The 23,327-nt window shown below is 48.5% G+C and overlaps 1 protein-coding gene across 10 annotated transcripts in view; it reads left to right on the forward strand.

Moving 5' to 3' along the window:
• CTIF (cap binding complex dependent translation initiation factor) overlaps window positions 1-23,327 on the forward strand; it is a 294,942-nt gene that overhangs the window by 175,242 nt on the left and 96,373 nt on the right. For 8 of the 10 annotated variants that reach the window (XM_036918637.2, XM_036918630.2, XM_036918629.2 and 5 more), the window contains 2 exons: window positions 18,235-18,721; window positions 21,365-21,664. In XM_036918637.2, the coding sequence (XP_036774532.1) occupies window positions 18,235-18,721; window positions 21,365-21,664 (787 nt within the window). The remainder of the gene's footprint in view (window positions 1-18,234; window positions 18,722-21,364; window positions 21,665-23,327) is intronic. The other 2 variants (XM_036918634.2, XM_036918636.2) reach the window with 1 other exon arrangement.

Below are 23,327 nucleotides of genomic sequence, written 5' to 3' on the forward strand. Positions count from 1 at the left end.
ACATCACTTCTCCTTCTGACCAGGGCTGGCAGGTAGAGGTCCACCTTGTTTCCCACCTGAAAAGAATGGGCTCTCTGGGCTTCGCCGAGAGACTATCCCTCTGCCACTCCCACATCCCCCTCACCTGCTCTCAGGGCCGTGTTCAGCATAGGAAGGGAGCAGGGTGCTGGTGAATGCTGCTGGGACCAAGGCGCCCTGAGGCCTGACTCCCCAGCCTCTGAAACACGCTCCTGTTCCCCCGTCTCTGAAACCACTTCCCATAACCCCACAGTAAGAAGCCAAACGTCTGTTTGCAGAGCAGCCTGATGCTTCCTGTAGTGAGCCTGGCAGGGGGCAGAGGAACACAGCGTGGTCCCTGCTCCCGCTCCAGGAATGGGCTGTGGGCACAGGCTGCAAACACTGATATTTACCACCAACTCCAGGGAAAGATCCTAGGGATGGACAGCATTCACCCTGGGCGGGGTGGCCTGGACGGTTCCCTGAGGGGGTGGGCTTGAGCACGCCGAGACTCAAGAGAAGACGTGTTAGGGCTAAGATGGGTTAGGGGACATTACAGTGGGGAGCAGCATGGGTGCCCTGGGGCAGGAGGCAGGAGGTGAGAGCCCAGTGCTCAGGCCTCCGGCAGTTTTCCAAGGCTTTGAGACTCCTCCAGGGGCCAGCAGGAGAGTCCAAACCCTCTGAGCGCCCCACACTAGAGACACAAACCTGAGGCCACATGGAGGAGGCCAGGAACCTTGGGGATTCCAGAGAGGTATCTTCTGGGCTCAGGCCTTGTGGGTTCACACAAGGACAAGGACACTGCCCAAAGTCTTGACTTGTCACTACTGCTCTTTCCTGATGAAGTGCTGAGCAGCAGCGGGAGCTCCTATCCAGCCCTCACTCTGCGTCGGGCACTGGGCCAAGTGAAGCTCATTTAACCCTTGGAACCTTAAGCAATACCCCTTTCATCAGTATGCTCCCTTTTTACAAATGGGAAACTGAGGCACAGGCCACTAAGGCCCTTGCCCAGGGGCACACAGCTGAGAGGTAACGAGGCCCTGATTTGAACCCAGGCCTGGCTAGCCCCAGAGTCAGGCTCCTACTCTCATGCCAGGGGTGTCTTTCCACCTTTAGAACCTTGCAGTAAGAGGCCCTGCCCCTGCCCATGGTGTAAGCATTTCCGGGATGACTGACGAGCAGAGAAGCAGGCTGAGTATTGACTCAGCCCCTTGGCCATTCATCACCCAGTAGCCCCATGAGCCATATGGGTGGTTTTGACCATTACGCAGTTCAAAATTATTTTTATTCTTAGTCAAATATTTAATTTTTACCCATAATGGACAGTTGGTTAAAGGCAGGAAGCACTAAGGAACTCTGGTATTAAAAGGCCAGTTCACGAGGACCAAACAAGTGGTAATAATTCTACACATTGGTCTTGGGTGCTCTGCCCAGATCTGGGAGTCCCATTCACCTGGTCAGAGTCCCCATGTGGCAGCTCCTAGGGCCTGCAGGGCTGCACTGTCCGGGGTGGAGAGAGGTCAGTTCACGCGCCACTTGCCTCTGTTAATGGGGAGCCAATGCCTCCAAGCTCACGCCCTACTATTTGGACAGCCGTGCTTGCAAACACTTCCAGAAAATTCTTGGGTCTCATCATTTAGAAACAAAGCAAGAAAATTACAAAAACAAACCAGTTGATTTTTATTTAAAAAAAACAAAAGAAGTTCCACACAATGGCCCATGAAATCAGTTTTTGCTTTGTGTTTATTTTTCTGCCCTATAAAGTCAAACTCCAGCCTACATATTATGTGTGTCTGGTGCCAAAGCCACAGTGTAATGATTTTGAAATTTCTCTATAGAAAAATCATACTTTTGCTTCCATAACTCAAAATAAATGGAGAAGGTATCACTTGATTCGTGGATGTTTTTAAAGACCATATGAAACCTGAGCCTTAAAATTTGCTCCCAGTAACATATTGATCTAAAAACCAAATAACTTCTTTATCATATACCATCTAAAAATATGTATAATATGTATATATATATATATATATATATATATATATATATATATACACACACACACACACACAAATATATATAAGTATATACCGAGACAAGTATTCATAAAATCCCTAAGTGTATTTGCAAGATAATATATTACTGGGAGAGGAGCTCTCAAGTCTAAAAAGTTGAGTAAGGCTACAACCAGCCCATTGAACTGCCTCAGCTCCCACAGGTATAAAAATACATCCTTTTTCCCATTCATTGAGGAACTAGGTCTCCTGGTGGGTGCCCTGCGGCCCACCCTGGGGAACAGAATCTTGTTTTGAGATGCTCAGCTCTGCAAGTTTATCCAAAAGGACAAACTGGACTTGGTTATGATGGTGCATGGGGTCCACCCAGGCCTGTGTCCCCTGGGATGTGGGAGTTTGGCCGCCCTTCAGACTGTCCAGATGCTTGAGTTCCATTTAGGACTTTCTGTGGGTATCAAGGGCACAAATGCACAGCGAGCTCTGTGTTCACCTCCAGTGGGGCCACCCTATGGTGAGGGGTCCCTGCAGTTCTCCCTACTGCTAGGTGAATGTGGACCCTCTGCAGTCAGAATTATTGTATTTTATTCGGTTTGCCTAGAGCACAAGAAATTGACTTTAAAAAATTGCCACCAAGCCTTTGTGAAGTCTAGTGTTACTTGCGGAATGCATTCTCCATTTCTCCCCTTCTAACCAAATCCAGGTCATTTTTTAAAACTTGAATTGGATAGAACTTCTGGCTCACAGAAAAGTTACAAGAATACTACTAAGAATTTCCCTATATTCTTTACACAGATTCCTCAAATATTAACATTTGCTTTATTTTTCTCTCATATACATTTTTTTCTGACCTGTTGGAGAGTTAAGTTCCCAAAATGATGCCTTTTTACTGCTAAATACTCCACAGTGTGTTCTTTAGAAAGACTTTTAATTTCATTGCCACAGTACAATGATCAAAATCAAGAAACTAACATAGATACAGTACTGTTAACCTTCTCTCCATCTTTATTCATAATTTCTCCAGTGATCTAGATCATGGATTACATACAATTGTCATGTCTCTCTGGTTTCTTTTAATCTGAGGACAGCTCCCAAGTCTGTATTTCACAATATTGTCTTTTTTGAGAATGACTAGTTATTTTTGTTAAAGGTCCCTCTGTTCGGGGTTCTCTGATATTTAGTCTTGATTAAACTCCAGTTGTATACATGTCACTGATGTTGTACCCTTCCCAGTGCCTCATATCAAAAGCCTCCTGCTGTCCTTTGTCCTCTGACCAATGATGTTAGCCTTGATTACTTGGTTAAGGCAGTGTCTGCCAAGTCTCTCCACTGTAAAGTTATGAGTTTTTCCTTTGTAATTAAGAACTAGCTTGTGGGGAGATACTCTGAGACTTTGCCAATATTCTGCTTTTTCTCAAACTCTATTGATGATTCTTGCTTGAAACAATTATTATTATGGTGATTGCCAAATGATTTTCTAATTCCATCATTCCTTCTGATTTTGCTAGGTGTCCTTCTGCTGTGAGGGAGAGTCTCTGGTTGATTTTAAACTCACTACTGTAAGCCTCAGGACCCCGACATCTGGGAGCTAGGGAGAGTAAGTCCTCATCGGCTGTCTGTATGTCCCTGAAAGTATACCCTGAATTCTGACAGATGGGTATTTAATGTGAAGGCTGTCAGCACCCCTGCTACAGGTCCCCTGGTGCTTAGGAAGATTCTAGCCCAAGAACCCATCTGCTGGGCAGCCGTGTCCAAGACAGCTGAACGGGGGTTGGAGACCGTGATGTGCATGAAGCTGTTGAATGGCTCTTGCTCCGCTGTAATGTCTGGCCATGGACTTGTCAGTTCCACCAGCCTTGGCTGAAAAATGGGGCCCAAGGGAGGCCCTACCCCAGCTAATTCCATTTCACATTTCCTCTCTTTCCCAGGATGGAAAAACAGCCCTTGAGGGACAGAGCAAACCTGTCAGTAATGAAGTTGTAAGGAGGATGCTGCTGGGAGGGTGGCTGGGATGTGATGGCTGGTAGAGCAAAGCAGGTGGGCAGGCAGCCTGCAGCGTTTCCCCAGAGAGCCTGGAAGCTCAGTGGTGCTCCGTTGCCCACAAAGCCAAACCAGACCAGCTCAGGGCCTGCTGGGACTCCTGTCATAATGGAGCCATCTTTCCTTCAACTTTCCCAGAGCCCCCAGCAAGCTGGGAAAGCCTGGGGTACCCTCCTGGGGCTGGCCAAGGCAGAAGGGTGAGCGGGCAAGGTTTATCACTGAGCCCTGTGGTCATCCCTTTCAGCTCCACCCCCACCTATTTTCCAGTCATGAGGCCCATTTGATTGATCAGAGAACCGCAGGACAGAGAGGTTAGGTAGCTTGTCCAAGACCACCCAGCTAGATGTGGGCAAAACCAGGGCACAGACCCAGGTGTGTCCAGTTTCCAAGTTGTCCCTGTGTCATGCAGCCTCTCCAGGTAAGTACTCCTGGGAGGGCAGTGGAGACCCATGAGGACTTCCTGGAGGAGGTGCTGATTACAGAATGGGCAGGTTAGGGATTGGAGGTTTCTGTAGTCAACTGTTGGTCAGTGATTGGACCCTCCAGTGACAGGAAATCACTACAGTGCCATGCAGCCCCCTCTATTGTGGGCAGCTCTCCCTGGGAGGGAGTCCCTGATGAGGTGAGGTCTGGCTGTGTTTCTGACATTCCTTCCCATAGTTCTCATAGTTCAGAAGGGCTCCACATTTGGTCACTCTGGGGATTTAAAAACTCTTACAGGATTTTCTCTCCATCCCCCTTCCTCATTGTCTTACCTATGCCAGGGCTATTCTACCACATGGAGATGGTGAGATTAAAATGGGCAATGAAAAGGGCTAGTTTGAGAGTGTGCCTCTGAAGTCAGCATGTGGAGTGAGCAAAATAATGTGGGGCCAGCTGTGGTGGACACTGATGGCCAGGCTCAGGCTTGGAGCAAAGGAAGTCACTGGACGCGGTCCCAAGCCTGTGGGGAGCCCTTGGGCAGTGTTTCCTTGGGATGATGGTGGTGAGTATTCGGTGCTAAATACTATGGTGAGAAACTGTCCAAAGAGTAGCCCTTAAAGGCCAGAATTAGAGCAGAAGCCAGAATCTGGACACTTGAAACAGCCTGTTTTCCCCCTACCTCAATTCTCAGTTCTCTGGGTGTGCTAACAGTCATCACTTCCTCCGAATAGCTGATGGATTCATGCTATACTGCCTGGGAAACCCACAATATAATATTACTATGAGCAAGCAACAAACACATCAACTCCTTTAAAACGCATAGGAACCCTATGAGATGGGTACTCTATTTGACACCATTTTACAGATGAAGAAACTAAGGCCCAGGAGGTTAAGGAACTTGCCCAAGAACACCCAGCTATTGAACTCTGGGGGTCCGGCTCCTAAGTCCATAGTTTGAATTGTGACAGTATATTGCATCTTGGTAAATACCCTGGGAGTTTGAATCAAGTGCCTTTTGTATTCCAAGCAGTGAGGGGCTGTGGAAGGAGGAGCACAGGGGATCAAGGTCGCACCCCTAACCAGGCTTCCTGAGTTCTCTAGGGAAAGTGGGTGGCAGCTGGCAGTATCTCAAGACTCCAGGAAGGTGGCATAGGCAGATTTTGTTTCCTGGTGTTGATTCACCATGACCGGGTCAATTTAGCCACAGGTAGTAAGAGCCAGAAAATCATGCATCCCAGCTGAGACTTAATCTGCATCCAGCCTGTGAGTGAGCACCCAGAGTGGGTATGTAGCTTGGGGGATTCCTGGAATTGCCAGCAGGCTGCACTGGGGGTGCACAGGCCAAACCACACAGAGTACAGGGCTTGGCTGGGCCGGGCAGAAGGGCGAGGGCCTTCCCCTGGAAACAGCCTGCCAGAGCAGCTGCGTGCTCTTCCCATGACATCACACTGCCTCAGAACGCATAAGGCCAAGGATTCTTGGAATGCCTGGTTTACCCTGGAGCAAAAATAAAACCTCACATTTATAATGTGCCTTTGTTCCCCAAAGGCTCTGCAGGGCTTGACTGTATTGTAACCTCAGACCAGCCCTATGACCCAGGCAGGAATGCAGAGAAGGTGGGAACCCACTTTAAGGGAACACCTTGAGTGGGGATTTGGTATTCCTGTTCTGCAGCTGGAAATACTGAGACATGGGGAGTCGAGTGCCTTACCAAAGCCACCCAGAAAATTGGCACTGGCCAGCACTGACTGAGAGCCCTGGATTGCTGGTGGGGTTGAGAAGAGCCCCTCAGAAATGCCTCGGCAGTGGAGTGAGACTCGGAGCCCCATTTAACACCCCAAAAGGCCATTTCCCTGTGGCCTGGGCTGGCCCAAGGTAGATGAAAGTGGCAAGAGCCTTCCTTCCCCCAGGGTACAATAGTAAAGCCAGAGCACTACTACAAAAACCCAACTCCCCCCAGCTCTGCCCCATAGGCCCCAGCCACAGGAACAAGCAGGCCGTGGTGGGGATAAGATTGTTCCCAGCACAGATGGAAACCCTAGGGCCACATGTGGCTTCTGTGGTTTTCACCAGACGCAGTGGAGCCAAGGCTGGAAGGCCGATTTCCAAACCTCAACTCAGAGCTCCGGTCCAAAGCCCTCCCAGGCCTTCCCCTCCCACAGGCCTCAGCTTCCCTCTTCCCAGTGGCCTCCAGCTCAGCCTCTGGCCTTTGCTTCTGTGTATCTGGCCCTGCTTCTGCATCACACATACTGCCAGCCCCCAGCCCCTCCCCACAAAGCCTTTAGCCAAGGCCTTGGGCTCCTCTGGATTCGGATCTCGGTGGCTTATCAGTGGCATGCAGGCTACCCAAGGCCCTCAGGATCCTGGAACAGGCTTCAGAACCCTGAGTTAGGAGAGTGTGGTGGTGAGAATACACAGTCTAAGGTCAGCTACCTAAGTGCTAAGTTCAAACCCAAGTTCTGGTTCTTGCAAGCTATGTGGCCTCAGATGGTACCCATTCTGTAGCTCACTGACCACTCTGTATACCAGCATTAACAATAGTCCTTCCTCTTAGGGGTCAGTGAAAGCCTTTCCTGGCACATGGTCAGTGCTTCTACATGTGAGCATGTGTTTATTATTAGTACTCTGCATCCTTGTGACCTCAGTTCCAGTCTTATTCCTCAGGGCAACTCTTTGGCAGAGCTGGCTTCCTGGATTCACAACCCGTGTAGTCACACCAGAACATGCTCAGGGCTACATCTGGGTTAATGTTCTGCTCTGGCTGTCTTGAAATTCTTAATAGGTTTTGAACAAGAGTCTCACATTTTCGTTTTGCATTGGGTCACACAAATTAGTGACCGGACTGGCCTCCAGAACTAGACAGACTCTGGGGCTCTTCTATGCTTCCCTTCCTTCATGACTCTTGTCCTTAGTTGTAGCCGATACCTGTTTCTGTTTAATGGGCTAGTGTCTATCTCTACGATATGACAGCACAGCCCTGTGTTAGAGTCATCACAGTGTCCCCAGGGCCTGGCACATTGTGGGGCTCACATGAGATGTGAATGAGTGCCCAGACCCCAAGGGAGGTTTAGAGAAGGTTCTACCCCATCCAAAAGAAGTGGATGCTTGTAAGGGCCTGCAGGGGAGCACACAGGGGCGTCCAGTGGCAGACTGGGGAAGTCAGATTATAATCACATTAGGAGTCTAGAGAGAGGGAGATAAATACTCCTGAGGGCTCCTAGGCAGATCTGGGCCTTGAAGTCCAGATGGGATTAGGAGAGGTGCTGAGAGACTCCTTAGGAACAGCTGATAAGCTTTTGTCTCCTCCCACCCCACTCCCAGCTTCCCTGGGAATGTACCAGGAGCTACATGGCCTTCAGTAAACCACTGACACATCTGATTAACCCCCAGGCAGAGCAGAATCTCAGAACATGATTAATTAATGAAGCAATAAATGAACCAGCCTTTCCCTCATCATTTGTCCATTCGTTCTGTAGTTGGTGAAAAGTCTTTTCCAGACCTTCAGGGGGCAGAGGTCAGACCCTCTCATTTCCATTCCAGAGCATCCCTTTGGTCATGTAAACATCTAGTTTCCAAAACTTTCAATCCATGCACTAAATACCAGACTTCATGGGTGGACTTTTGCCTTGGCTGCCAGAGACCTCGATCTTGAATTATTTCCTACCCAACTCTGAGTGAAAGGAGAGTCCACAGTCATTTGAGTGGGGGAGTCCGCAGCTTGGCTGGCCCTCCATAGCAGCAGGAGTATTCCTGAAGGACGTGGGCACTCTCCTTGAGGGATTGTCAGGAAACCCTGGTTGGGTCAGTGGGCCTGGCACTCAGAAAGCCAGCTGGATAGCAAACCGAATTCAAAAATACATCAAAAAGATGATCCATCATGATCAAGTAAGATTTATTCCAGGGATGCAAGGATGGTACAATATTTGGAAATCCATCAACATCATATACCACAACAACAAAAAGGACAAAAATTACATGATCATCTCCATAGATGCTGAAAAAAAAATTCAACAAAATTCAACATCCATTTATGATAAAAACTCTCAACAAAATGGGTATAGAGGAAAAGTACCTCAACATAATAAAGGCCATATATGACAAACACACAGCCAGCATTATACTTAACAGCGAAAAGCTGAAAGCTTTTCCTTTAAGATCAGGAACAAGACAAGGATGCCCACTTTCCCCACTTTTATTCAACATAGTACTAGAGGTCCTCGCCATGGCAATCAGACAACACAAAGAAATAAAAAGCATCCAGATTGGTAAGGAAGAATTTAAACTGTAACTATTTGCAGATGACATGATATTGTACAGAAAGAAACCCTAAAGAATCCACCCCAAAACTACTAGAACTAACAACTGAATTCAGCAAAGTTGCAGGATACAAAATCAATACACAGAAATATGTTGCATTCTTATATACTAATGATTAACTAGCAGAAAGAGAAATCAGGAAAACAATTCCATTCACAATTACATCCAACAGAATAAAATACCTAGGAATAAACCTATCCAAGGAGGTGAAAAAACCTATATCCTGAAAATTACAAGACACTCATGAGAGAAATTAAAGGAACACCAGGAAATGGAAATACATCCTGTGCTCGTGGATAGGAAGAATTACTATTGTCAAAATGACCATCCTGCCTAAAGCAGTCTACAGATTCAATGCAATGCCTATCAAAATACCAATGGCATTCTTCAACAAACTAGAACAAATAGTTCTGAAATTCATATGGAACCACAAAAACCCTAAATAGCCAAAGCAATCCTGAGAAGGAAGAATAAAGCTGGGGGGATTATACTCCCCAACTTCAAGCTCTACTACAAAGCCATAGTAATCAAGACAATTTGATACTGGCACAAGAACAGACCCATAGATCAATGGAACAGAATAGAGAGCCCAGATATAAAACCAAGCATATATGGTCAGTTCATATATGATAAAGGAGCCATGGATATACAATGGGGAAATGACAGCCTCTTCAACAACTGGTGTTGGCAAAACTGGACAGCTACATGTAAGAGAATGAAACTGGACTACTGTCTAACTCCATACACAAAAGTAAACTCAAAATGGATCAAAGACCTGAATGTAAGTCATGAAACCATTAAACTCTTAGAAGAAAACATAGGCAAAAATCCCTTGAATATAAACATGAGCAACTTTTTCCTAAATAATCCCCTCAGACAAGAGAAACAAAAACAAAAATGAACAAATAGGGCTATATCAAACTAAAAGCTTCTGTACAGCAAAGGACACCACCAGTAGAACAAAAAGACAAAAAGGCATCCTACAGTATGGGAGAATATATTCAAAAATGACAGATCCAACAAGGGGTTAACATCCAAAATATAATAAAGAAGTCACACACCTCAATACCCAAAAAGCAAATAACCCAATTTAAAAATGGGCAGATGATATGAACAAAGACTTTTCCAAAGAAATTCAGATGGCCAACAGGCACATAAAAAGATGCTCCATATCGTTAATCATCAGAGAAATGCGAATTAAAACCACAATGGGATATCACCTCACACCAGTTAGGATGGCCAACATCCAAAAGACAAGAAACAACAAATGCTGGTGAGGATGCAGAGAAAGGGGAACCCTTCTACACTGCTGGTAGGAATGTAAATTAGTTCAACCATTGTGGAAAGCAGTATGGAGGTTCCTCAAAAAACTAAAACTAGAAATACCATTTGACCCAGTAATTCTACTCCTAGGAATTTACACAAAGAAAACAAGATCCCAGATTCAAAAAAACATATGAACCCCTCTGTGTATCATAGCACTATATACAATAGCCAAGATACAGAAACAACCTAAGTATCCATCAGTAGATGAATGGATAAAGAAGATGTGGTACATATACACAATGGAATATTATTCAGCCATAAGAAGAAAACAAATCCTACCATTTGCAACAACATGGATGGAGCTAGAGGGTATTATGTTCAGTGAAATAAGCCAGGAGGAGAAAGACAAGTACCAAATGATTTCCCTTATTTGTGGAGTATAACAACAAAGAAAAACTGAAGGAACAAAACAGCAGCAGACTCAGAGACTCCAAGAAGGCACTAGCAGTTACCAAAGGGGAAGGATGGGGAAGGGCAGGTGGGAAGGGAGGGAGAAAGGGATTGATGGGCATTATGATTGGCATGGTGTGTGTGGGGTCACGGGGAAGACAGTGTGGCACAGAGAAGACAAGTAGTGACTCTGTGTCATCTTACTATGGTGATGGACAGTGACTGCAGTGGGGTGTGGAGGGGTCTTGCTAATATGGGGAATATAGTAACCACATGTTTTTCGTGTGAAACCTTCATAAGAGTGTTTATCAATGATACCTTAATAAAAAAATTTTTTTTAATGAAAAAGCAAAAAAAAAAAAAAGAAAGCCAGCTGGCACAGTGCTGCTGTTAATGCCACTGTGCCAATACTGGCCCTGGCAACTACAGGGTCATTTGGTTATATGAGCTTTGTAGTGATACCCCTGTTCTCCAGGGAGCACTAAGACCTCAGATAAATAATTGCTAAATCCAATCAGATAGCATTTCAGGCAGCTCCTTAGAGCAGAAACACACAACTGAGTTCTAGCACAGGCCTTGCCATTAATTAGCCCAGCCTCCCAAGGGGAACAAAACAACATCTGTGAACCTGGGTGTTCTCATCTGTAAAACTGTCGTGCTGTCACTTGTGTGTCCTCACTCCTGAACTGGGAGCTGACACAGCCAGGAACAGAGACACAGGTAGGTGAAGTCAGCCTGAGTGAGTCATGCAACTATAGTGGTAGAGCCAGGCTCTGAGCTGGCTGCAGCCTCACAGACAGACCTGACGAGGGGTGTCCTGCAGAACACACTCAGTGGGTAATTCGGCCCCAGGTGCATAGTAGGTGCTCAGTCAATACAGACCACTACAATCCTTGTCCCTTTATCAAGCCAGTGTCATGTTCCACTTGAATGGTACCCTAGAGATGGAAATCAGTCTCCCCTATGCTTTTGCAGCTCCCCAGTCCTTCTGCAAACTGGGACTGGTGTGTGTGGTAGACAGCCTTTGTTCCCACGCCCCCATGCTGATGCTCAGCTCAGTCCCCTCAGAGCTGCGAAGAAGCCCCACGCCTGCACATTAATGGCTCACCCCATCTCTTGCATTGTCCTGGCAGCTGGGCCAGGGAAGGTGGGACCCCATGCAGGGTGTGTGTAGGTGGGCAGGAATGGAGGCGCCTAAACTGGTCAGAAGCAGTCATCACTTTTCCTGAAGGCAAGAAATATGAGCCTATGCATAGTTTTAAAACCACTTGCCCAAGGAATTTTGCTTTCAGAAATTTTTAGCAGACCTACAAATTATGTGGTAAAGTGTCCGACATTGAGAGAACCATAATAAGTCAGTGGCCCTTGGAATATCTAGTTGGGAACGGTTATGAAATAAAAAGTGAACAGAGAGACATTTGTCTGCATTTGGACTGTTGTTAAAATCATTTTTTAAAACAAGATCTGAAGTTATTCTCCCTACACCCATCTCCCAAAATGCAGCTGTGGTGTTCCGAGAACTTTTTTTTTTTTTTAAATAAAAGAGAGCAGTCTTAGAGTGAAACAAGACATCTGATTTCAGAACCCAAAGAAGAAAGAATAAACTAAATGAGTGATGGAAAAAGCATACCGACAATTTCCATTCTCAAAAAAAAGCATTATTTCCCTAGCAGCAGGTGTTGCCAGTAGCACAAATGGAATATTAATCTTATCTTCTAAGCTTTTCCTCCCCCCACTCGGCCACCGCACCAGAGAAAACTTCCCCAGAGAGATAAGAGGATAATAAGCAGGCTGGGGGGTGGATTTTTGCCCTTTCTGCTTGCAGGGCTGCAAAAGCCCCATGTGGGCTCCAAATCTGGGTTCTCAGACCCGTGTACAAGACCAAATGCGACTTGCTTGCCCGGCTGCCAGGAGCATAAAGCAGCTCATCTCCAGCCCAGCCAACCCTAAACCCACAGGATTCACGGTGAGCAGCCAGCTGGCCCCTGAAGGAAGGGAATCAACAAAACCCAGGGCCAGGAAACTCAGAAGAGAGAGGAGCTTCTCTTGCCCCACTCAGCCAGCGACCCCTGACAAATATTTATGAATGGCCAGAGCAGGGAATCTGCCTGGGTCTCCATGGTTGGGGACCGAGGCATAGCCCAAGTCTGTGCCGGGGGCTAGGGCCTCTCAGGCCTTTCCCAGGCCAAGGATGCAAGCCTCAGATGGCCAGCACTGTAGCGTGCCTCAGGGGTAATTCTGCCCCTCTCGCCTGAGGGGTGGGATCTGAGGGCAAACGGGAGACAGGCAGGAGGTGGGCCCTGGGTGTCCCGACTAGCTGAGAGACTGGACACACTCCTGAGAGTGTATGGGAATTTGCCTTCGTGAGCCTCAGTTGGCTTATCTGTCAAATGAGTAGAAGGATTCTTGCCTTTCTGCACACAGAGTCCAGCAATCATTGGCCCAGAGAACTAAGCAGGGCCTTGAGCAAGAAGAGGAAAAAGGACAGGAAAGAGAGAGGCCTATGCCTGTTGCCTCCAGTGGCATCTGGCCCTTCCCTGCCCTCCTCGGAGCCACCTAGCCAATCTCATTTGCCATGTAGCCCTGTATCAACTCTCCTCCTTTTGAATCCATGTTTTGCTTGTCCAGCTAGGAGGAGGCTCTTTGAGGGTGGATTCCCAGGCCTTCCCTCCCGCCAGCAGACGTCACTCCATGTGTGCAAAGGAGCTGCCACCCAAGCAGAAGAGTCTGAGAACACCCGCTAATGCCAGCACGCTGGGCCATTCTTAGGCTGTATTGATAGGACCTCTGGCTCCACAGTCTTTTGTACGAGGAAGACATGAAATTCCAGGCCCCCAACCAGATTTCCCAGAAAGGAACATCAGAAACTCTACAAGACCTAGCTGATATCTTTCTGAGCCCTTGGCCGCTAGCCCTGTAGAAATTACCTCCTTCCTCCTCCAGGTGGAGAGAGGTTCTGTTCTGTTTTGTTTTGCTTTGTTTTGTTTTGTTTTGTTTTGTTTTTTCTGGAGGGGAGTGGTGAGAGAGGATGTTGGGCAGGGAGGGAAATCCCTGATATGGCAAGTGGGAAGCCAGGCAGTTTCAAGACTGATGCTGGGAAAGGCCTGGTCAGCCATCCTTGGGGGGCATTCCTTGGGCCATAGCTGCAGGCGCCACAGATTTTCTAAATAAGGATGACAAAAGCTGTGAGAATCGAGCATTATCTCCCAGGGAGTTTCCAAGGTTCTTCTCTGGGCTGAAAAATTACTCACACTCAAAGAGAGGGGAAAAAGAAAGGGCCTGTTAGTTGAGAGTAACTGAAAAATAAAAGTAAGGAGAATTCACAGACGGTCGCAGGCACATGGCATCTTGGGGAGTTGGCGGGCCGTGGAATGTCTTCCATGCCCTCCCAGCGTGGGTCAGTCTCAGACTGTGCTTCTCGGAAGGAGGGCTGCAAGCCTCTGAGCCAGCCAATGCCTTGTGCATCCGGGTTTGGGTCTGGGTGGTCCGAAGGCCTGTTGGGGGTCCCTAGGAGGAACCTGACTCTGGCTGATGAGGCTTACCTCTTCCATGGGTGCCAACGTTGAGGATTCCTGCCCTGCTGTGAATGCAGACTGACCATCTTCCAGAACTTGAAGCATTGAGCCCATTGATGATCCCTGTTTTTTGAATGAGCTCATTAGAGAATGAAGCTGAGTCCTGTAGGCATGCCAGTGGGGGAGGGGAGAGGCAGCCTCCACTCCCCGAGCATCAGAGCAGCCCAGCTCTTTGCACCAGGCATGTACTCCAGAACCCAGCAAGATCGAACCCAGACAGGGTTGAAAACAGCACACAGGCCTCCTGAGCAGGGCCCAGGGCATGCCCAGGCAGTAGGACTTGGTTCAGTTCTGCCACACTTCTACAGAGGTTTGTACAAGGACTCTCACAATATTAAATGCAGACAGCCTAAAACCCTGGACATTCTACATGTACCAAAGATTAGGTAGAGAGAAGGCAGAGCAGCTAGGGACTGTGGCACTTGAGCAGTGACGCAGTGGTGACTTGCTTGAATTTTCTTGGCCTCATAAATCCCAGACTTGGAGCTAAAGAAGCTGGAAACCCAAAAAAGTCCCAAGAAAGACCTGCTCTCTCTAGCCAAAGGACCAGGAAACAGGCAGCCTTGCAGGACAGAAAACTCTCAGATGATAACTGCTGTACTCTAGGCAGATAGCCCCCCAAAATGGGCTCCACCCCAACCCATGCTGGCAAAGACCAAATGAGGGACCAAAATCCCAGTATCACCAGACTGTGATGAGGCACCCCACCCCCCTGCCCAGCAGAGAGTCTGGGTGGGGAGTTGGGACTCATCCCCGTGGGGCACTGAGCACTCCTCCTTCTACGTCAGTGGAGGCCACATGGGGCCGTGCAGCACCCTCCTCTTCCTCGCCAGAGAGGCATCAGACTAAGGAGCCAGAACTCCCACCCCTGCCCAGCAGTAAAGAGAAGCCCCTTTGGGGTGTGAAAGAAGGCTGGGAGGGGAACTTGACCTCCACTCCCACACGGGCAGTAACGCAGCAGTGCCCCCCTCGTGCATCCAAAGCAAGGTTAAAAGAAGCCAGCTGCAACAGGAGACTTAGTAAGTCCAGAGTCTCACAATACCCACAATGTCCAGGTTTCAACCAAAAATCTCTTGTCATACCAAAACCCCCAGAAAGATCTCAGTTGAATGAGAAATAGATGCCAATACCCAGATGACAGAAATGTTGGAATTGTCTAACAAAAGATTTTAAAGCAGCCAGCATAAAAATGCTTCGGAGAGCAATTAGGAAGACAGTCATAAATGGAAAAATAGATCTTGTCAAAGAAATAGAACATATAATGAAGAATCAAAGAAAACTTAATAGTTCAATTAAAAACTCAATCGATGCACTCAGCAGCATAATGGGGGACACAAAGGAATGAACCAGTGTACTGGAAGGCAGAATAGAAAAGATATGATCTGAGCCACAGAGAGGAAATAGACAGAAAAAGAACAAACCGAGCTTCATGGACCTCGGGATCCTAATAGCACGTCTAACCTACATGTCCTCATAATCTGGAAAGTAGAGGAGAAAAAAGGGAAGGGCTGAAAAATTACCCAAAGAAATAATAGCTGAAACTTCTCGTGCATTGCTGAAGGCAATGTAAAATGGTACAGCCCTGCTGCAAAACAGCTCAACAGTTTCTTACACTAAATATGTAACTACTCTACAATCCAGCAATGGCACTCCCAGACATTTATCCCAGAGAAATGAAAACTAATTTCCACACAACCACCTGTACACAAATGTTCACAAGCAGCTTTATCCATAGTAGCTAATAACTGGGAACAGCATGGATGGACGTCCAGGAGGTAAAGGTTAAACTAAACCTACTGGTACAGCCACATTTTGGAACACTATTCAGCAGCAAAAAGGAGCAAACTACAGATACACACAACCACATGGATGAGCCTCCAGGGAATTATGCTGAGTGAAAACAGCCAATCCCACTGGGTCACATACTGTACAATTCCATTTATATAACGTTCTTGAGAAGACAGAATTGAAATGGAGACATGATTGGTAGTTGTGAGGAGCTAAGGAGGAAGTGGTGGGAGGGAAGCAGGTGTGGCTATAAAAGGGCAATAAGGAGGGATCCTTGTGATGGAAATGCCCTGTACCTCGACTGTATCAATGTCAAAATCCTGGTTGAGATCCTGTACTATAGTTTTGCAAGATATTATCATGAGAGGAAACTGGGTAAAGAATACAGAAGATCTCTCTGTACTACTTCTTATAAATAACTGCATGTGAAGCTATAATTATCTCACAGTAAAACACTTAGAAAAATGAATCCATGTTCATTTAGAAAACACAAATAAAAAAGAAAAGAAAAATCCTCATCCCATCCCCCAGAGATAACCACTATTAGCATATTGGTGTGCATCGTTGCAGATTTTTCTATGCGTATAAATACTTGCCTTAAAAAGTGCTTTGATTATTTCCTTGAGATAAACTGCCACAAAGAAGAATTGCAAGGTCCAGTGGTTTACATATATCAGAGATTTGAAACAAACTGTCAGATTTCTCTCCAAAAGCATACTAATTTCTACTTCTAATATGCAATGTGTTGTACTTATCATTTGTGTCAAAACAAACTGGAAAAAATGACTATCCACCTGTCTCTCACTTAACTTTAATTCCCCCTGAAAACCTGTCACTTAAGGAAAGCTTTTCAATGGGAAAAAAAAAAAGGGTTTTGTTAATTTTAATAGGAAACGATACCTTTAACCCCAGTCCAAGATAGCCCCAAATTTTTGCAGATCCGGAATTACCAAGTAAACATGGACATTGAGTTTTCATAAGTAATAATAATTTGCAAGTAAATAAATACAGTTTGTTCATAAAATGCAATGCAGTGAAGGTCTGTTGCACCCACCAAAGAGGTGGGTCGCAGAGGAGGGTGTGGGCCTCATTCTGTAGAAGGTATAGTCTTCCCTCTGTGAACTTTCTTCCCTGACTTCACAGCTTTTGAGAGGGCTGTGGTTATCTTGTTCTCCAGCTGTTCTTCAAATAGTTATGGCACAGGAGGCACCATGAGGGCAGACAGAAGGTGGGGCACAGCCAAAGAGACCTCAGAGTACCTCCTCTCCACCCCTAACCTCGCCTTCAGTCTGCAAATCAAAACATTTGGGGTTTGTCCTGTGGTGCCTGCCTCAAATATGTTCCATATGATATTCTCTGCTTAGAAAGTGTTGTGTCAAGTAAGCCACCATGTTAAATATCATTTCTATATTAGCTCAGGCTGCTATAACAAAATACCACAGAGTGAGTGGTTAAGTAGCAAAAACTTTTTTCCTCAAAGTTCTGGAGACTGGGGTCCAAGACCAAGGTGTCAGCAAGTTGGGTTTCTTCTGAAGCCTCTCCGCTGGGCTTGCAGATGGCTGCCCTCCTGCTGTGCCCTCACGTGGCCTTCCCTCTCTGTGCCCATATTCCTGGTGTCTCTGGCCATCCAAATTTCCTCTTATTATAAGGACACCAATCAGATTGGATTGGAGCCCTCCCTAACAACCTGATTTTAACTGAATCACCTCTTTAAAGGCCTTACCTCCAAATATAGTCACATTCTGAGGTACTGGACATTGGGGCTTCAGCGTATGAATGGAGGTGGGATACGGGATAACAGAATTCAGCCTATAAACAACTTTGTGTCACATATTTTATTAGTGGCTTTAGGGGTATAGATGGCAGTATAAAAAAAGTTGTTTAACAAATGATACTTTACAAGAGTCATTATGGTAATAATTCATTAACAGGATAATTGTTATAAATGCAGGTCTGTGTATGTATCTGCTGGCACATGCATAGAATATGTTTGGAAGATTCACAGAATGGTAATCGTTGCTCCAAGGGACCTACTGGGTGGCTGGGGACAGAGTCAGGAGGGTTTGCTGTATATGCTGTTGTGTCATTTAAATTTTGTTCCCTGCATATGTATTCGTACATAGTCTATTAAGGGAATAAAATACTCTAAGTCAAGGATTGACTTAAACCCTATAACCACAGGAAGCTGGCTGGCTGTCTTGCTCTCCGCTACATCCCCGTCACGGAGCCTGGCACATGGGAGGTGCTCATTAGGAATGTTGAATGAATAAATGAACAACTGATGAATTCCCCTTCTAGCCTTTGGGTGCAGGGACCCTGAGCAGCCCACCCAGTGAATCTCTCTGCCTTTCCCCTTTGGTTTGCAGACGGCAGCAGCGACCTCCAGGAGGGAACAAGCCACAACAGCATGGTGACCACCAGCCGGGCAGTGCCAAACACAACAGGGACCACCAGAAGTCCTACCAGGGGGGCTTGGTGCCCCACCCCTCAGGGAGGCCCACCCATCACGGCTACAGCCAGAACCGGCGCTGGCACCACAACAACATGAAGCACCCCCCGGGCGACAAGGGGGAGGCAGGCACCCACCGCAGTGCCAAAGAGACCCTGGCCATGGAGAGCCCCAAGCTTGAGGACGCCCTGGGGAACACCGGTCACGGCAGCCTGGAGCCCCCCCGCAGCCCTGATGCCCCAGCAGCTTCCGACAGGCTGCCCCCACAGCAGCTGGGGGGTCCAGAGGCGGAGGCAAGGCGTAAGGACAGTATTATTCCCGAGCGCAGCGGGGAGAGGCCCAAAATCACCCTGCTCCAGTCCTCCAAAGACAGGCTGCGGCGAAGGCTGAAGGAAAAGGTACCGGTAATTGCATTTTCGTTGTTCTCTTGCACCAGGGAGGACGGCACGAGGTAGGCACTTTGGTGGGTGGGCTTGTGTGTGCAGGGCTGGGGAGCCGTGGGGAGGCAAGCAGGTGGCTCAGTGGACCCATCACACCTGGCCACCGCGGCCTTAGGGATCCCTGGCCACCAGAGGGCACGGCATGAACCCCTCCAGCACATTCCAGCTCCTTACCTTCTGGCCCCGTTAGGAGGCCTCGGTGGGCACTTGGTACCAGCCCCTAGCCTGAACGCAGGGGAGGAAAAGACATATGCCTGGGGGTGATAGGAAGAGTACTGGAACCTCGGTCCTTCCCTTGGCATTTTCCAGGATCAGACCCTGCTCTAGTAGAGCTAAAGGGCATTTGGGGAAAACATGGAGCTTATAAGATAAAGACTGTTGCTTTTCCCCAAGGTAAGTTCCAGCCAGACTGTGGTCCCTACCAGGGTCAAAAACAAAAGTGAGTTGGGCAGAGTGCAAGCCAGCCTCAGCCTCACATTCCTCTCTGTCATCAGCCAGTGGCCAGTGAAAGGCCTAAGGGACAAACTTTAAGCACCGTCACCCCGGCATCACACAGGTGCCACCCTGCACTGACACAGCCCCGAGAGTGGGGGCCTCCTTCACCTTTGCTCCTCAGGAGCCTCCCCTACCCCTACTCCTGGCCCTGGGCTCTAGGGCCAGGGTCACAAAGGAAGAGGTGCCCCTCCATCCCCTGCCTCCAGAGAAGGGATGGGGGTCTGTTCTTGGCATTGGGGCATCCCCTTTCCTGCCCCATGGGGCTCCCCATCCCTGCCAAGGGTACAAGTAAGGTCACCTTGGAGAGAAACTGTTCCCGAGAAAGGCCAGCTTGTCCCCAGCCTTCCCCATGTAGTCCTTCTGGGACTTCTGATGAGCTCAAAACTCTGGGCTACTCCCTGGCCTCTCCATGACCTTAGTTCTCCACCTGTCACCCACGAAGGCCAGCCCAGGTGCACAGTCAGGCAGGACAAGGCACTCAGACCTTTCCTGAAATCAACTCTGAAAGCTGAGATGCTGCCCGTGGCCTCCTTCACAGCCCCGAGCCCCAAGCCCACTGCTCCCCGTGGGGCAAGCAGCTGTGAGGTCCTGGAGGAAAGCCTCTGTCATTCCCTCACGTCCCCCAGGTGGGAGCCTGGAAGAGGTTCCCAACTGGTGACCAGTGTGTGGTCCTCATCTGAAGAGCTTCCAGGTCAGACTGCTGCAGCAGCAAGAGAGGATCACTGACTGACTCCTCTCCAGTTCTACCAGATGTAATTGCAAGTGCCGTGGAGTGGAAACAGAACAGGCCTTAGAGTCCTGCAGACCAGGCTTGGTGTTCCCTCAGCTTTGACTGTGTAGGTGACCTTGGGAAGTCACCTAACCTCTCAGAGCTCCCAGTTTACTCATCTGTAAAATGGGCATAATACTGCCTACCTTGCAGACAATGAAGATTAAATGTCATAACATGTATAAAGACCCTCATGGGTGGTTATTATTCTATATATAAACTGCTGTTCCTGCCCTGGAGTCCAGATGGTTTGGGAGTGGGGTGGGTAAGGGGCTGATAGGGCAGGTAAGGTAGATCCGTAGACCCATACATGGGCTTCAAGGACTCTCCTCAGGTGAGGCCTCCAGGACTCCAGGTCCAGGAGGACATGGACTGAGGCAACGGTGGGGCTCAGGGAAGCTACAGACCTCCTATGAGTCCAACCTCCACATGTTTCCCAGATTGCTGCCCAAAGCCATACGGTTAGAGGCAGAGAGCAAGTTCTAGAAGCCCAGTCTGGAGAACAGCAGGGCAAATGTGAGACCTCACTTTATGTCCCTGACCCCAACCCCTACCCTGATCTCACAGCCCAGCAGTTAAGGCAGTAGCATTCTGGGCCACCTGTCTATTGGGTTTGAGGAAATGCTTCTAAGGCTGTTAGGTGGCATTTTCTTCCTTCTCCAGTCTAGGTCTGGTCCCTGTCACAGTGAATCCTCTTAAGGTTGTAAAGTTTTTTGTCTGTAATTTCCCTCCTAGAAGCGTCAGTTGTTTTAAGGGCACATTGGAGGAGTCCTTGGTGTGGAGTATTTGTTGTGGACGGCCAGCACAGTCCCGCAAGACTCAGGCTTTGTCCACAGGGATCCCTATCCCCAGAGAACACCACCGTCCCTGGGCCATACGAGCTGGGAGTCTGCAGGACAAGGAGGACTTTAACTGCCTTGGGCACCTTTAGCCAACAGAACAAGCACTTTAGATACCACCCTCCTTCCTTACCTAGTCTTCCTGCCCTTGTTTTCTCTTTGGTCCAATTTCTTATTTGTTATCTTATCTCATCTTTTGGAAGCCCCATTAAATCATTTCTAGATAGAGACATTTGATGGGCAAGGAGACAAAGAAGCCAGTGAGAATATATGTAGAAGTAAGAGGTACAGCTTGTAAGACGAATCCACCCAGGCTATCAGAGGGGCCGAGAGAAAGGCCAGCAGAGGGCCGCGGGGGTCCCCAGTGGGGGTTGGCATTCCCCAAGGGATCAGACCTCAGGTTCAAGAAGGTCACGCTCGGTCCTTCCTGGGGGCAGCAGCCCTCCCCCTGTAGAAATCTCAGCTCCACTCAGGCACCACTCAGTTTGTCTCCCACGCCTGCAGGAGGAGGTGGCAGTGGAGACCACTGACCCTCAGCAGAACAAGATGGACAAGTTGATTGAGATCCTGAACAGCATGCGGAACAACAGCAGTGACGTGGATGCCAAGCTCACCACCTTCATGGAGGAGGCCCAGAACTCCACCAACTCCGAGGAGATGCTGGGAGAGATCGTCCGGACCATCTACCAGAAGGCCGTGTCCGACCGCAGCTTCGCCTTCACCGCCGCCAAGCTCTGCGACAAGATGGCGCTGTTCATGGTGGAGGGGACCAAGTTCCGGAGCCTGCTCCTCAACATGCTCCAGGTAAGCCGACACCAGCAGCTGCACGGCGCGCCCCACCCCACCAGCGGGTTATTACTAGAGAGAAGGCTGCCGATGCTGACCACGGTTGAACTTTTCCCAAGTTCCACCCTTGCCCGATTAATTATAGAAAACAAAAAGGCACTCAAGGGGCAAGGGATGAGTGGCCGGCTTTGCCTGTGTTTGTGTGAGTGCTCCATGGTTACGATGGACCAATATAATTTTATAGGTGCTTCATGTTTAACCAGCCTTCCCACGATAAGAGGGCTGGCTCTTGATCTTAACCCGCTCTGTGCTTTGACCTTTCCACCTTGGAGCAGACACACGCTTGCTGGACTTCTCCTCCTCTTCCTCCTCCTCCCCTGCACTGTCCCTGACCCCCACCCCAGACCTTGGAGATGGTACAGTTTATTGTAGCTGGTGCTTAGACGGGTCTGAGCAGAAGGCACGAGGCCTTCGCGCAGGAAAGGTTCAGCCTGTTTGCTGACGCACTGGGCTTCCTAAAGCCACTGTTACAGAGGGGAAGTGTGGCAGTCCAGGACTGTCCTGTTCCCTGGTGCCTTCCCACTCCAGATCCCTCTGCCACCAGAGAACTTAATCCTGCCCCCCCATTCCTTACTTCATGGTGCCAGCATCTGGTGATGGTTTTACCCATGCGAGGGGTGAATTGGCAGGGGGCATGCCCGCTTAGGTGAAATGCCATTCCATCTCACCAATAAAGATCTGGGTGCCAACACCTGTTCTTCTGTCATGGGTGGTAGCAGGTGAGCTGGGAGTTCCAGAACTGGGGCATCAGGGAGAGGTAGCAGGAGGCACAGCATGGCCACCCCAGGCCCTGGGACTATCCTTGGAGACTCTTGACTGGGGAAAAGTAACCTCTACTCTGACTTTGTACATTAGCCTTTGTACCTTAGTTAAGGTACACTTCGAGTTCCCAGTCCAGGTAAGGTAAACATTAGCTTGGAAGGTCTGCAAGTAGAATTACAGAGCTGGAGGAGCCCACCAACAGGTCTATCTTAACTATATAATAGGTCATTCAAACCACAGCACTTCTGAAAGTCAGGGGCTCTGTGCATAATTGTGCCTAGATACCAGGCATAAACCAGGGCACACGGTCACCTGGTCTTAACCACTGGGTTTACGGTCTCCCGTGTCTTCCTAAAGCTGGGAGGGAGAAGCCCTCTCTGCATGTGGTCTGCGAGGCTGTCCTCCCCACTTCCTATGGAACCTGCTCACGGCAACCTGAGCCCTGGCTGGCCAGCCTTGGCTGCTTCATTCCAGCTCCAGTCCCTGATCGGGTTCCCATCACCCACACTCTCCTGGTGATGAATTCCCACACTACCTGAGGGATTTGCACATCAGGCATGTTCCTCGCAGGCCAGAATGTCCTGGGAGAGTGGAGAGGGTGACAGCAGGGAGCAGCGGGGAGTCAGGGATGGGAATAGCCTTTGGCCTTGGCTTTTGTTCTTTTTCAGAGAAGGGCCAGGATAGGGCAGGACTTCAGACAAAGGCTGCCAGCTCCAGGTAACCTAGCCAGAGCCAGTGGTGGACAGACACACAGGGTGTGGGGTGCAATGCACCCAGCTGGGAAGGGCAGCTGGCCACAGGGGCCTCCCAAGATTCTGCCCGGTCAGGCATTTCTTCCAACAACCCGTGGTTAGAGTGG

The sequence above is a fragment of the Manis pentadactyla genome, chromosome 6 (assembly GCF_030020395.1).
Source record: "Manis pentadactyla isolate mManPen7 chromosome 6, mManPen7.hap1, whole genome shotgun sequence".
Taxonomy (NCBI): domain Eukaryota; kingdom Metazoa; phylum Chordata; class Mammalia; order Pholidota; family Manidae; genus Manis; species Manis pentadactyla.